This window comes from Narcine bancroftii, chromosome 10 (assembly GCF_036971445.1).
Source record: "Narcine bancroftii isolate sNarBan1 chromosome 10, sNarBan1.hap1, whole genome shotgun sequence".
In the NCBI taxonomy this organism is placed as follows: Eukaryota; Metazoa; Chordata; class Chondrichthyes; order Torpediniformes; family Narcinidae; genus Narcine; species Narcine bancroftii.
The window spans coordinates 21,966,424-21,981,498 of NC_091478.1; the positions used below are offsets into that span (position 1 = coordinate 21,966,424).

A 15,075-nucleotide genomic window follows, 5' to 3' on the forward strand; every position below is an offset into this window, starting at 1 on the left:
CACAATTGAATTGAAATTGTAAAGAATATTTCAGTGTATTTAGCACATAGAACATTATTGCACAGTAGAGACCCTTCAGTCTACAATGTTTTGCCAACCTATGTAAATCTACAACAATCTAACCCTTCCCTGCATCATATCCATACCCCTCCATTTTTCTTGTATCCTTGTGGCTATCTAAGTCTTTTGAATGTCCCTATTGAACCACCCTCGACTACTACCCCCTGCAAAGCATTCTAGGCACCCACTACTCTCTGTAAAAAAAACTTACCCCATCTCCCCTAAACTTTTCTTCAGACACCTAAATGTTCTCTGGTATTTGCTATTATCATCCCAGGCTAAAGGTGCTGGCTCTCCACCCTATCTGAGCCCCTCATAAACTTATCTACCTCTATTTAGTCATCTCTCATCCTTCAGTGCTCCAGAGTAAAACCTTGCTTCGTAAGACCAAATTCTATGGTTTAATTGCAACATTTAATGTGGTAAAATGTAACAGCACACAATCAAACAAAATTTAGCACTGATAAGGTGTTGGGGACAGATGAACAATAGCTTAAACAAAAGGGTAGGCTTCAAGGAGCAGGCTGAAAGGAGGAGAAATATTTAAGGAGGGAATTCTGGAAGTAGGCACTGGGTTCACGGTTCCTAACTAAAGATGAATGCAAGTGGAGGATTTTTGAGGTCAGAACTAAAACTGGCTGAAAGCATGGGAGGTTAGATATAAGCAGGAAGAGTTAAACCAAAGCCTCGGTGTTTGATAATAAACCCTGATTAACATATGACACAATCTTGTTGCAAAAAAATCTTCATCAGTAAATCGCCACTAAACATAGATCATTTCAACATTTTTTATTTGTTAGAAACAATGATCTGTAATCATTTTTATACATGAACTGTACAACTTGAAAAAATAAGTAATCTGGAAGTAGATTCCACAAATGCCATGGTCAACGACAAAACAGAAAGGACAGGTTGGGCTGCTTTAAAAGTGAATGAAACATTTATTGTGAATCCTCCTAAATAATCTTGTCACAAGATCCACATTTAAATACAAACCTTGAAAGAGTCCATACAAACACCAACTGTTAAAAGTTTATGACTATCAATCCCAGTATTATTTACAAAAGCTTTCAAGATTGTATAATGCACAGATCATTTATAACATAGGGATCAATTACGTGGTTGTACGCAGTAAACTTCAATGAAAGAGATGGGGAAAAATCAATTTTACAATCTTCTTGGTCGGGAGGGCTGAGAATGAGACTCAAGGTGACTGATGGAGAAAATAGGGGTCATGTTTTATTGTCTATTATTTCTCAGGATGTGATGTCAGGAGTTCTGAGTCAATCACATGGGAGAGTATACAGTTACATCAAGGATCAGTGGGTATGAATGGCAGGTTCTTCTCCCATGAAGAATATTAATGAACCACATGGGTTTTAAAAATCAAAATAACACTGCAAGATTACATCATCATGAATATCTTTCCTCTTTGAGACATGAAGGATCTCAAGAGCAATGGCAAAAATGCTTAACAAATAGCTTATAATATTGTTTATAATGTGTAAATCAGATCATGTTTTTTTAAGCGAAAAGATATTTGGCAGCTTTCAGTCTCCATGTATCATTGCTCGTCATTTTCGTGTATTCTGGAGCGAGATCATCTGACAAGAGGCTAAATTCTTCCCTCCTTGGAAGGGGAGGATCAGCATTCACGGTCATTTTAAAAGAAAATTGAGAAAAAAACATTCAGCACAGACATCATGGGCTGAAGGGCCTGTTCCTGTATTCTGCGTAAATGCACATGCTAGAAATCTGACACGTAGCTGGAAGTATTTCAGGTTGACGATGCTTCATCAGAACTTCTTTCACAGATGTTGCCTGACCTGCTGAGTGTTTCCATTATTTTCTAACGTAAAGCCTGTTCTTTGAAGAGATTGTACAGAACAGGGTCAAAAAAAACAAACTTGGAAGAAATACGCAAAGGAAATGGCCTCCAAATGTTCTTCAACAGCTTCATCTCCCGTCATTTATCGCCATGAGCCAAGTCACATGACCACACCCTGGCAACCACACACTGACCAACAGACCTTGACTTCTATCTTCTGTAATTTTTTAGAAGATGAAACTCTTTCTCAATGTCCTTCTAACTTTCCCCTGGTGGTCAAGTAATCTTTTTTTCTTGGGGATTCTCCGAAAATCCAGGGGAGTTAATGAGCCCTGTTCAACCACCAGGGTTGGTGGTAGTTGACATCAATTGTAGCTGGAATTTTAAATTAAAATCTGAAACTGCTACAGCTTCGGTGAATGTGAAATAAAGTCCGGAAATGCGCGTTACCAGCACTTTTGTACATGGCACGACAATCGCAGCGTCCACAGACTCTCCTGTTTAATTTAAACACAAGCCTGATAGATTGAGATTGCAATTTGTTTTCTCAATGCAAACTAAGAAAGGCTGACATGATGAAGGGAAATAAAAAGGTGTGTGATTTAAATAAAAATGACATATTTAGCATTTAATAAAGGTCAGAAAGACCTTCCAGCTAATTCTTGGTCGGTTCTAAGCATCTGGCATTTTGCATTTGCTTTAAAATTCTCTTTTTAGGTGGTGTTCTTTTCCATGTTGGAACACTGACGTTTAATCATTAATCAGAGCAGAAAAGTGGGCAGCGGCGTAGAAAGCAGCTACTTTCACAGTTGTACGTGGTGCAGTGAATGTGTACATCTTAATAGGGCACTAAAAAGTGATTAGATTTAGCTTCTAACTACCAGGAATATCTGGATGAAGAGCCATAAAAGTGGGACTCAGTGAATGTCTCCTATGAGGAGATAACACCCTGCTTTAATGGATTTAAAACAAAGAGACTGGTGAATTAATAAACAGGACATGAACTCCTGTAATGAGAGCACACACATAATGGAGCCCTCTGTGAAGTGCATTTGGACTTGCGGTGTAGATTAAAGGAGGCTCCATTAGATCATGCAGGACCCTGCAAAGCCTGTTGTCTCACTATCCAATTATAGCATCAAACCTGTTTTCAATTGCTCCACTAATGAAACCATAGAAATGCTAAAGAAGTCACCAACTGCTCTCAACTGTGGGGCTCTGCAAGTTGGCAGGGGCTCTCACTTGCTATGAATGAAATCACTAATTCCCTTCAGCAAAAATGCAGATTTGGAAAGATCCTTACAAAGATTTAATAAAACAAACTACTGGCAAGAGTTACTTGCACTAATCGACTATGTTTGAATCATCACCCGAGCAGCCGGGGAACTTCAATTCAATGAGTAAATCAAAAATAAAAAATTTTTAAAAAAATCAATGAGTAAATCTGGGAGGGGGGGGGGAAGAGTGTGCAACTACAGTTTGTCTTTAAAGTCCAGTTGGTTCACCAATGGCTTTGAGGAAAGGAAATCTCCCATCCTTCCCCAGTCTGGCCTTTGTGTTAACCGCTATGCTATTACAGCACCAGCGACACAGGTTTGAATCCCGGCACTACCTGGAAGGAGTTTGTACGTCCTCCCCACGATTGTGTGGGTTTCCTCCCACCTGTCAAAAAATGTATGGTGGGGAAGTGGGGGTTGGGTTGTAGGGTAACTGGGGTATTTGGACCGCTCGGGCTCCTGGGCCAGAAGGGCCTGTTACTGTGCTCTACATCTAAACTAAAAATTAAAATCTACAGTTGAGTGCAATACATAAATGTGCTGGAGAACTCAGCAGGTCATGTAGCATCCATTGGAAGTAAAAGGTAAAAAGGGGCTCAGGCCTGAAATGTTTGTTACCTTTTTTGCATCCTGTGATGCTTTGTGAACTGCTGAGTTTCTCCACCACATTTGTATATCGGCCTTTGTGTAACTTCACACCCAATAATGTGGTCCACACTTAACTCCCTCCCCAGTTATGGAAGTTCGAGTAAGTCTGGCATTTCTCCACCAATTCAATTAAGTCTGGCATTATTCCCTAATTACCCAACACTTGAATAGAGCTGGCGAACCACATTACATCACTTATGGTTCAAGAGGGGACACAGAAACGTCATTGTAAGTTCTCATTTAATGGTTACCCCTTTGCTAAGGAGCACTTCAGCAGGTCATAATTAAATATACACAGGCAATGAGACATGGAATTGAGAACCTTCAGCCACAGATGTCTCCTGGTCTCACCTCATCCAGCAGTCTTTATCCACTCACACATTCCACAAGCTGCCAAGGCTGTCCTGTGGAAGGAGGGTGTGGGAACCACTTCAGAAATGGTACAGAAGTGACTCCAAATGTTCTGACCTTGGCTGAACACAGGCCCCAGCTGTTTATTGGGCTCAAGTTGTTTCTGAGCCCATTCCAAATCAATATTTTCTGCAGCCTAGCATGAGGTTTGAAGGTCTGCATTGGATGGGTTTGGGGGGGGAGAGGAAAGAGCAGAGCCAGAGAATCCTCAATCAGCCCAGCACAGAGGTGTTGAGGCAGGACCCCAATGTCCGCAACATTCCATCGTCTGTAGCGCAAGCACAATTTGTTCGCAAGGGCGCTCAGTCTAAAATAAAAAGTTAAATCTGGATGCTTTTGGTTTCAATTCAGCCCAGAGACTTTGGAAAGGAGATGGAAGAGGTTAACCAATGAAACAAGCAAGTCTGCAGATTCTGGATGAAATAAAAATACAATGCTGGAGAAACTCAGCAGGTCAGACAGTGTATTTTATATAGAAACAATAAAGATACATAACCAACATTTTGGGCTAGAGTCCTTCATTGAGGTATACCTTGATGAAGGACTCAAGCCCAAAACATAGCTTGTGTATCTTTATCTTTGCCATATAAAGTACACTATCTGATCTGTTGTTTCTCCAGCATTGTGCTTTCATCAGGATGTTGCCTGGATTAGGTACAAGCTATAAGGCTGGACGAGCGAGTTGATAGGAGGCTGAGGGAGACTTGATAGAAGTTTAGAGAATTAGGAGATGTACTGATCCGACAGACTTCCCATCCTAAGCCACCAGAGGACACATGAGAGTTCGGGGACAGTGGCAAAAATATCTCAAGGTCTCTGTTGATGATCGCACCACAAGGTGACAGGGTCAAATGTCCGAAAGCTTGATCAAAAAGGTAGGTTTTAAGGAACATTCCTTTTTCAAGAGATTAAGTACTGAATATTACAGAGCTTAGGGCGTGAAGACGCAGCTGACAGTGGTGGGTGAGAGAAATTGGGGATGCAAAAGAGGCCAAAATGGGAAGAACTTCAAGATCCCAGTGTTGGGTGACTGCAAGAGATGATAGAAGTAGGGAGGGCCAGGCCGCGTCAGAACCTGAGAATGTTAGACCAATACTAGCATATCGGAATGGAATCTTGCTCACCAAGATCAACACGGTTAGAGCAGCAGTTCACGAGACCCTATGATAGCGTCAGCAACCTGGGTTGAAATCCGCTGCTGGCTGTAAGGAGTTTGTATGTTCTCCCTGTGATCTGCGTGGGTTTTCCACGGGTGCTCTGGTTTCCTTCCCACGTTCCAAGGATTGGCAAGTTAGTTGGGTGTGTTTTGGCGGCATGGGCTAGAAGGGCCCTGCTACTGTGTTGTACATCCAAATGAAATAAGAAGTCAGAGCAACAAATAATCTGATGGAGGAAATCAGGAGGCATCAGTGGGAAAGAAAGAATTGTTGCCTCTTCAGGCTGGAGCCCTTCATCAAGGAGATTATAGTCAGCCCAAAAATGCCATAGTTAAACGAGAAAATGTACTCACTAGATGTCAGAGAAAGTAACTGGGATGTTTGAGGGACTTAGGCCAATCTAGAAACATGTCTTGGTAATCAGTCAATAACGAACAAAAACTCAAGAAACCCTAAACTTTTGGGCAGGAAGAACCTTGACTAGTTTGGAGAAACAGCAGCTGCCACAATTCGGCCCCTCCAGCCAATCGAATCTGTCATAGATGGACAGCAACAAAACACCAGTTAACGGCTTGGATGTTTAGTTACTGAACCAGCTGCAACGGTTAGAAGTGAGTTACGGGGAAGTCAAATGTAACAATCCTTAATACAGACTAACCCAAGTACTAGTGACAATATTCATGAGGTCTCATTCTCACATTCGCTCTTGTCACATACAAGCCCCTGGGTTGGGTGGTAATGGTTGGCTGAAGCTTTCAGGAGGAAAGTATTCGTTTAAAGTTATTTCTTTTTCATGGCTAAAACTTGGAAAGCACATCATCATTAACAAACTAAAATGGTTGAGATAGGGAATTAAACCAGTAATAATTTTCCAGATAAAACATTGTATATTGCTGTGCCAAAACATTTGCAGCAATTTGAGGATATTCTGACATACAGAAAGGTTTAATTTAAATCCATAAATAAATCCAATTCTCCCCTTGAATCATTCTTGACAACTCTCCCTCCCCCTCCCCCAACACCGCACGACGACAGAGCTAAACTCTACCTCGCTCTCTTGCCCTACCACAGTTGGAGCTCCCAGGGTTAGCACATCGTAATGCAGTAGGCTGACACCCATATCAAAGGATGCCAACCTGGGGGAAGTGCTTGAGTGAAGGAGGAGGTTGATGCATTGGCCTGCAAACTAACCCAAAGTATCAATCAGTTCTTCTGAAAGAACTGTGAGTGGAACCTTTTTCTAAGTGGCTTGTGAACTGCTTTCAGGAGGAAGTTGCACTTCTGTGCAGTTGCTAAATCCTGGCTGAACTTAATCCCAATGCTATGCAAAGATATAGTGCATCTGGTTGTGGGCAGACGTGAGGGTGGGGAGGTTGATGGTGTTCAAATTGAAGCTGGTGGAAATCTCACCAGAACAAACTGCCCCATATACTTCTCTTGACAACAAGTTGGCGTCAGAGAGAAAGATGTAGGATTTGTCTTTCCCAATCCCATTCTCCTCTATAACGCTGGTTTACGGTCATTGTCATGTTTCAATTTCCCCAAATGAGACTGGCTTAATCCTTGAGGGAACTGGGGATATTGGTTTCCAAAGTTTGTATCAGAACTCACTCTCTCTCTATCCAAAATCAAGCGCAGCCATACATGGTCAGATCACACACAATGAATCCTGATAAAAAATAAGATCTCTGACACAAACAGTTCAGACAGATAATCCACTATATTAAAATAGAAATTTGACAGAACAATCCAGTTCCTTTCTATCCACAAAGGAAATTTCCTTCATTTTTACGCCATTTTATAAAAGGTGCTCAGACATCTTTTGCAGGAGCACATCACTAAATAAAGTACATTTCCAAGTATTTATTTTATAGGCCTCCATTATGATGTAGTCGTTTTCCTTTCGGTAATCACTTGTTCATTTTTTTCTGACTAAAGTTATCTTCGCCCACTGAACAAATCGGCCTAACTTGCAGTATCCCTTAATGGTAAATAAGTGACAATGATATTCTTGTGAAAGGTCAGTGATGCCTCTGGTATATCTAGGGTATTGAGACATCTATCTGTTTGAGTTGGGTATAGATGTAACAAACCACTTCTCTGCAAATATGAGCTGAGTGTATTGCTCACCAGTGTGATTGATCAAACTGCTTTAATTTCATGTTTACCTCCCAAAGCTCACACTGTAAGAGATTGGAAAGAACCTACTGGGAACATTAGTGCACCCCTGTTGAAGCAACAATAGATCGAGATGTCTGATTGTGCCTAGAGGAAGATTATGTCAAAGCAGTCGTGTGTTCTTTTATTTATAAACATTGGAAATAATCTAGAACAGGTTAGAGAATTATGATTGTTCATCATGTCTGTGTTATATTTATCTAACACAAAGATTTGGCAAAGGTGGTTTTGTCCTTTATTAAAGTCATTTTTAGATTTCTGTGGCCGTGATCTCCTCAAATTGAATATCTTCATTTCCCTCTTCAAGCTCGCCCAATTCCCTGGCTTCCAGTTCCAAACTGAGTTGCCTCATTTCTCTCTCTAGCTCCCTGTTCCTCCTGTACATCTGGATGTAGTTGTACTGGAGCTGTTTCTGGTATCTGATCACCCTCTCCTTCTCCCCTTGCCACGTGCGTCGTTCCACCTCAAAGTTCTGCAGCTGGCTCTCACTCCTCCTCCGCTCATGGACGAGCTCGGCCCTCAGCTTCTCCACTTGCCGCCTCAAGCTCTGCTGGTTGTCTGCCATTTGCCTCTGGACCTTTGCCTCATCGCTCTCGTACACCAGGAAGGTGTCTCCCCGCTCGGCGTACGGACTACTTGCACGTCTCCTGTTGCCCAGGGCCTCTCTCAGCCCAGCCGACTCCTGCTCCAGCTTGCCCACCTTCTCTCTCAGAAGTTCTGCCTCGTTCTTCTTCCGCTGGAGCTCATTCTCACACACCTCCAACTCCAAGGTCTTTGTGTGAACCGACTCTCGGAACTCGTGGATCTCATCCTCGTGATCCTGAAGCTCGGCTCGAATTTCACGGAGTTGAGCTTTCAAGGAGACAATTTCATTGCCCTTCATGGCTAGATCAGCCTGGGAGTCTTTTAGCTGCTGCTTCAAAAGCGAAATCTCCCCTGACTTCTGGCATACCTATAGTAAGGGGCAACAACAGGAAAAGAGATCAGTTTTGGGAACTATTCCGGGGAAATAACTTTATCGTGCAGGCTGTGAGATTGATAACAGTATCCTGTAACCCCATGGGTCTCTTATAAATGAAACGAGTAAATTATTCTGCAATACTTATACATCTTTACATATATATGCATTATAAATTGCTGTGTATTTATGTGGGCACTGTGGTCTGGAGAAACGCTATTTAGTCTGGTTGTATAAGTGCAGTCAGATGATAATAAACTTGAATTTAGTTCCTGACTTTGTCCATTGGGCTGAGTCATTGGGTCTATTTAAGCCAGTAATTGATACTTTCTTGATTGGCCAGGGCATCAAAGGTTATGGGGAGAAGGCCAGCCAGGCAGTAGATCTGAGTAGGAGAACGGATCAGATCATGATTGAATGGTGGGGCAGATTTGATGGGCTGAATGGCCTATTTCTGCTCCTATGTCTTATGGTCCTATCAGGTCTGCATCATGTTTTCCTTTCTTGTTTTTCTCTTCCATTTGTCATAGAATTTGTCATGAGTCATAGAATTCTACAGCATGGAAAAGGCCCTTCGGCCCAACTTGTCCATCCAAGCTAATCCCATTCGCCTGCATTCAGCCTGTAACCTCTTTCAAATCTGGAACTTCTAAGCATTTCCTCACTGGAAAACTAACCAAGATCATGGGGACAACACAGAGACAGAGGGAATGAAAAGGTCGAAACAGCACCACGGAAAAAGCATGTGGAAAAATAAAAGGCTGGGGGGGGGGGGGGGAGATGAAACTAGGATTGAGGTAGCGTGGAAAGTAAAAGGAGAATATACTGGATGGAGAATTGGAGCTTTGAAGAGTATTAACAAGAAAGGATGAAGGGAGATAAAAAGGTGTAATACAAGGAAACAGTGTGGTATTCCAGGGCACTGGAACTTTCTTGCCATGTTTTCCACGCAGGGTCTGAGAGGCAATGGCAGAGCTACAAAAACAGTGCAAAAAAAAAAAAAAAAAAAATTCATAGTCCAGTCCAGCACCAATACAGGTCCTTTGGCCCACAATGTTGTACTGATTTATATAAATCTTCCCTGCCATCAATCTAATGCCATAGGTGCTCTGTGGTTCGTAAGAGATTACTTAAGGTGGCATCTGAGTAGGAAAAAAAAGCTTGAGAACAAACCCTTCCCTACCTCACAGCCCATTAAACTTCTTTATTCCTTAGCAAGAGAAATTCAACTGGAGGAATTCACCACGTCAAGCGGGGGTAAAGAAATGGTCGCCGGTTCAGGTCTGAACCCTTCATATTAAAAGGCTGGTTATATGATCAGTAAAAATTAAATGCATTTTGTTTTGACACTTCACGTTGTGAATGGTGTTCCTCCCTCTGGTGTAGCCGTTGTGTCTGGCACTCATGAATGGCTCCCCTCCTCATGACTTTACTTCAATGTGACCCTAACTAGAGATGGGAGGCATTTTCTTGGTGGCTGTCCGTCTAGCTTAGCAACATTCTTCCTTTCTCATTTGAATCTCTGTGACTACGGTCTCCTGTTCAGAAAGTTGATGACTTTCCAAGAGGGGGTTTGGCACCATCCTGCTCATCAGCTACACATATGTGTCAACACTCCTACCTCTCAACGTGCACCAGCAGCTTTCTCTGAAGTAGCCAGTGGATCAAGCAGAGCTCGTGCTGGAGTGTGGTGGGGAGAAGGCAGGGAGGACAGCAGCTACATCATGGAGAAACAGCTGAATGCCTCTGTCCCTTTTTACTTAAATTCTCCCTCATTGGATCATTCCACACGAGACATTATTCAACAAGGGCAGGCCTAGCCAAGATCAGATAGTCCTCTTCTCTCACCCATGTCCTCTCACATCCTCTTTTAACAACACATAATATTCCAGCTCCGCACTCTCATTCTAGACAGCATTAACATTGACTTCTCCAATTTCTGTTAAACCCGGAGTATCCCTTGGTTTCCTTTCCTCCAGGTCCCTACTCCCTTTCCTTCTCTGATCAGAGAGCCACCCACTCTGCCAATCAGCTCTTTTCTCTTCCACCTTCCCACCTGTATCCACCCACAACCATGAAGAGGTCCTTAATGAGCTCCGTTTACACCACAATGCCAAACTCTTCTTCCGTACAAAACTCCACCTGCGACATCTTACCCATTAGCCTGTGCTCCTCCTCCTGCCCCTTCCTCCCTCTTCTCCTCCCCTTCCCCTCCCACCTTTTGATTAAGACACCTGTCTATTTTTGCTTATATCCTGACGAAAGGGACAGGCCCGGAATGCTGGTTAACTTTTACTTCCTATGGATGCCGTGTGTCCTGCTGAGTTTCCCCAGCACTTTTGTGTGTTGCCCTTGACCCCAGCATCTTGCTTAATCCCCATTACCTAGTTTCCTTCCCCTCTCCCACCTAATCTTTCTGCCTAACACATATATTCTCCTCCCACTGTTTCCATCTGCCCACCATCCCTCCTTTACCTGGTTGTCCCCTTCACCTTCCCTCCTTGTCCAATCTGCTTGTCTCCACTGACCACCTCCCAGCCTGTCACTAGCTCCATCCTTCCCTCCCATCGCCTGCCAATCAAACCCTCCTTGACACATCCACCAGCTCCTGCCTCCACCCTGCTCCCTCACCCTTTTATGCATACAGTCCAAGTAATGAAGTGTCCAAAGTCATGAGAGGAATAGATCAAATGAACACAGACAGCACTTTGCCCAGAATAGGGAAAAATCGGTAACCAGAAGACATGTTTAAAGTGAGGAGGTGGTGGGGGAAGAGATTTAACAGGAACCTGAGGGGTGCCTTTTTTTTATATATAAACAGAAGGTGGTGCATGTTTGGAAAAGGCTGCCAGAGGCAGGTCCAATTGCAGTGTTTCAGAAGAAAATTGGACAGATATTTGGATAGGATGGGTTTTGGACCATAAGACATTGGAGCAGAAATAGGCTATTAAGCCCATCAAGCCTGCCCTGCCATTTAATCAGTCCATTTTCCCATTCAGCCCCACTGCCCAGCCTTTTCCCCATTACCTTTAATAACCTGGCTAATCAAGGGACCTATCAATCTCGGTTTTAAATACACTAGGGGGATATGGGCCAAACTGAGAGAGTTGAGAAGAGCATGAGTGGAACATTTTGTTCAGTATTAGCAAGTTGGACCAAAGGGCCTGTTTCCACACTCTATGAGTCTAAAGGGTGTTGCCCGGAAATGTCAACCATCCCCCTGCCTTAATAAATACTCCTTAACCTGCTGAGTTCCTCCAGTAGTTGGTTCTGATGTTCCAGCATCTGCAGTCTCTTACTGTAACTCCAGGCAAGTGCATCTCACAAACTGATGGATTTGGATGAGGAGAGAGGGGAAGTTCAAATGGTGCATGGGCTGGCTGCGCTGAGTGGCCTGTTTTTGGTGCAAGTCCCAACTTTCCCATCCTTCACCTAAGCTTTACTGGGATACAAAACGACACTGTCACACTGCTTTCTGCTCAATGATCTTGCTGTCTTTGTGCTCCGTACCAACCTTGTCCCGCCTGGCTCCAGCAAAGCCGTCAAACACCAGTTTCCATTCATTTCTCACCCATTCTTTATTGGACTTTCTCCTCAGAGTTCATATCAAGCTTGGAAAATGTTGCCAAGTCCATCATGGGCACCAACCTCCTGTCCCCTGAAGCACTGCCTGAAAGCAGCCAACAGGTACAGAAGCCTGATGTTCAGCACCTCTTGTTCAAGAAGTTTTTTTTTAAACAGACACAGAACACAACAGAAACAGGCCCTTTGTCCCACCTATTCTCTGACTAGTCCAAATAAAGCTAAAGCTTCCATTATTGTAACATAATACTACATTTGGAATGTTACATACATTTTAACTTTTGTCTACCGTAAGGAAAACAGAGAGGCTCCATTTTGTCCAATGCCCCTCACAGAAACCTGCACCATCTGGTATTCCAAGGTGGTCTCCCCTCCAAGTATTGACCAGTCCTGAGCCTGCTTACTTTCTGAGATCAGACAATCTCAGGCACATTCAACTTAAATCACGTGCACCCGGACCATAGCCCTCCTGTCCATGTACCTATCCAAATTTTTCAAAATTCGAGCTCATGACCTGTGAGTTACCTCCGTTCAGCTGGCATCTCATTCTACACTCTCACCACTGCCTGTGCAAAGATACTCCCGCTAATGTTCCTTTTAAACATTTCCCCTTTCACCCTTAACCCTTTAGTTCTTATCTCACTCAACCTCAGTGAAAAAAAGCCTGTTCGCACTGATATCTATACCCGTCAAATCTCCATCAAATCTCCCCTCATTCTGACACTCCAGGGAATAATATCCTAACATGTTTAACCTTCCCCTATAACAATCATCAGGCTGTTGAACTCTACCCTTCAGGGTAGAGTGCAGACCTTGGGCCAAACGTGGACATTGGGCCGAACGCGGACCTTGTTTACCTCCCACTTGGTCTCCTCCAGGCGCGGCCCCAGCTCCGTCTGTTCCTTCTCAAAGGAGGTGCACTTCTTCTCAAGCAATTCGCGCTCCTGCAGCAGCTGGCTAAAGTCCTCCTGCAGCTTTCTCTTTTCCTGCTGCAACTGGCATACCTGCAACTGCAGCACCTGCTGTGCCCGCTGGGCCTTCTGTGCCCCCTGCCGCAACTTGGCGGCACAGCTCCTGCGCAGCTCCTCTGTCTCCTGCTCGCAGCGTCTCCGCTTCTCCTCGTGGATCTGGCAGAGGGCTGCCTCGTTCTCCTCCAGGCTGTCCCTCAGCTGCCGGAGCTCATCTTCCCGCTCCCGCAGCCTCTCCTCCAGCTCACGGACCCCCGGCTCCCGGCACAGGACTGGCGAGCGTTCACCATCCGACAGCGGCGCGGCGCGCCCACTCAGCGAGCCCGTGCTCTTGCTGCTGGACGACCGCCCGCTGTCCGAGTTGGACAGGCCATTCAGCAAGGCCGTGCCCCTCTCCTGGAAGCCACGTTGCCCTCCACCCGCTTCGAGGTCGATGTGGCCCGTGGACGAGCTGACTGTCTCCAGCTGCTGGCTGCAACCCGTGCTGTAGGTGGGCAGGCTGGACAATGAATTCCTCCCGGAATCCGACATGGTCCCCGACGCGCTGCGGCCACAGCCGTAACTCTGCAGCGAGTTCCGCTTCTCGCCACAGTTCCCCGACCCCAGCGAGCTCCCGTTGAATACAATGTTCAGGCTCCCTTGGCTGTCCAACAGCCCGTTAACAGGTCGAGGAACAAGGTACTGGACGGAGTTCCTGTTCTTGGGCATCACAGGCTTGAATGCCGTCGGGCGGATCAGGTTCTTCTCCACGTTCTGAAACACAACAGGATACAAAGTCACACAAGGAAGGTACAAGAGATCACACACCGGCAGGAGATACCATACTGCCCCTTCAGAGTTGCCTCACTAGTATCGTTGAACAGGAACATCTGTGGATGCTGGGTCAAGTGCAATGCACACACATGCTGGGGAAACTCAGCAGGTCACACAGCGTTCATAGATAGTAAAGGTAACCAACATTTCAGGCCTGGGCCCTTTGTCAGATATGCACCCACCTTTATTTTTGTAATTTATAATTTCACAGCTGAGTATTTTAGACCACTGCCAACCAGCCCTGCAAAGCAACCAGCTGCCGTGAAGAAGGAGATGTAACATGGAACCTCCTCAACTTTTCCACTTGTATACACATTCCGGACCAGGCCCCTTCGTCAGGTGTATGCAAAAATAGGCAGATGCCAGAATAATAAGGTGGGAGGCGAGGAGAGAGGAAGAAGCACGGGCTAACACTGGATACAGGTGGGAGGGTAGAACAAAATAAATCAAAGAGATAGCTCCAATTTCTCTTTCCCTGTCCCTTTATCTCCAGCTTTCCACCCCCTTCCTTGCCCCTTCCTCTCTCCTCTCCTCCTTCCCTACTCCCAACATTTGCGTTCAGATGCCTGCCTCATCCCTTGACGAAGGGCCCAGGCCCAAAATATTGGTTGCCCTTCCTGTGGATGCTGCATGACCTGCTGAGTTTCTCCAGCATGTTTGGGTACTGCGCTCACTTTCTCAAAGAAGCCTTGTATTTCGTTGCCAAGTCAATCCCTGAGCACTGGCTTAACGCGAGTGGGCACATTCAGCAAGATCCCACAGGCAGAAACATGATTAGGCTCGTCGGTCAGCTGCTGAGGGGCTGAATGGGAGTCCTGCTCTCCTCTCTAATTAGCACCGAGGGGGCCTTTGATCACTACCCAGGGGAACAAGGGGGAGTGTGTGGGGGGGGGGGGGGGGCTTCAGCCTACCATTCTACCTGAAAGCTGGCACCTGTGACAATTCAGCAGCCACATTGTATTTCATGGATCAGTGCTTAGTTAATTGGAGGAGGCCAGGTTTCAGGGGGGCAGCCCCTCCCTTTCCCATTCACAGTATTTCCTTGCTGCTCTGCACCTTTTTTAAGTTGCCTCTATTGTCATGAAATAATTCATGACCTACTTCAACTTTTTTCTGTCATAAAACAAGGAGTGGCCATGAGGATTGCCCGGCACCCCCAACAATAAAAGGAGAAGCAAGAGAGAGTCCCTTTAGT

General features: G+C 44.9%; 1 protein-coding gene across 4 annotated transcripts in view; it reads right to left on the reverse strand.

The window, feature by feature from the left end:
• Positions 1-4,036: 4,036 nt before the first annotated feature.
• Positions 4,037-15,075, reverse strand: part of lzts2a (leucine zipper, putative tumor suppressor 2a) — a 78,003-nt gene continuing 66,964 nt past the window's right edge. For 3 of the 4 annotated variants that reach the window (XM_069900129.1, XM_069900130.1, XM_069900128.1), the window contains exons 3-4: positions 12,948-13,820; positions 4,037-8,511 (exon numbers count right to left, since the gene is read on the reverse strand). In XM_069900129.1, the coding sequence (XP_069756230.1) occupies positions 7,810-8,511; positions 12,948-13,820 (1,575 nt within the window). In that variant the 3' untranslated portion in view covers positions 4,037-7,809. The remainder of the gene's footprint in view (positions 8,512-12,947; positions 13,821-15,075) is intronic. The other variant, XM_069900131.1, reaches the window with a different exon arrangement.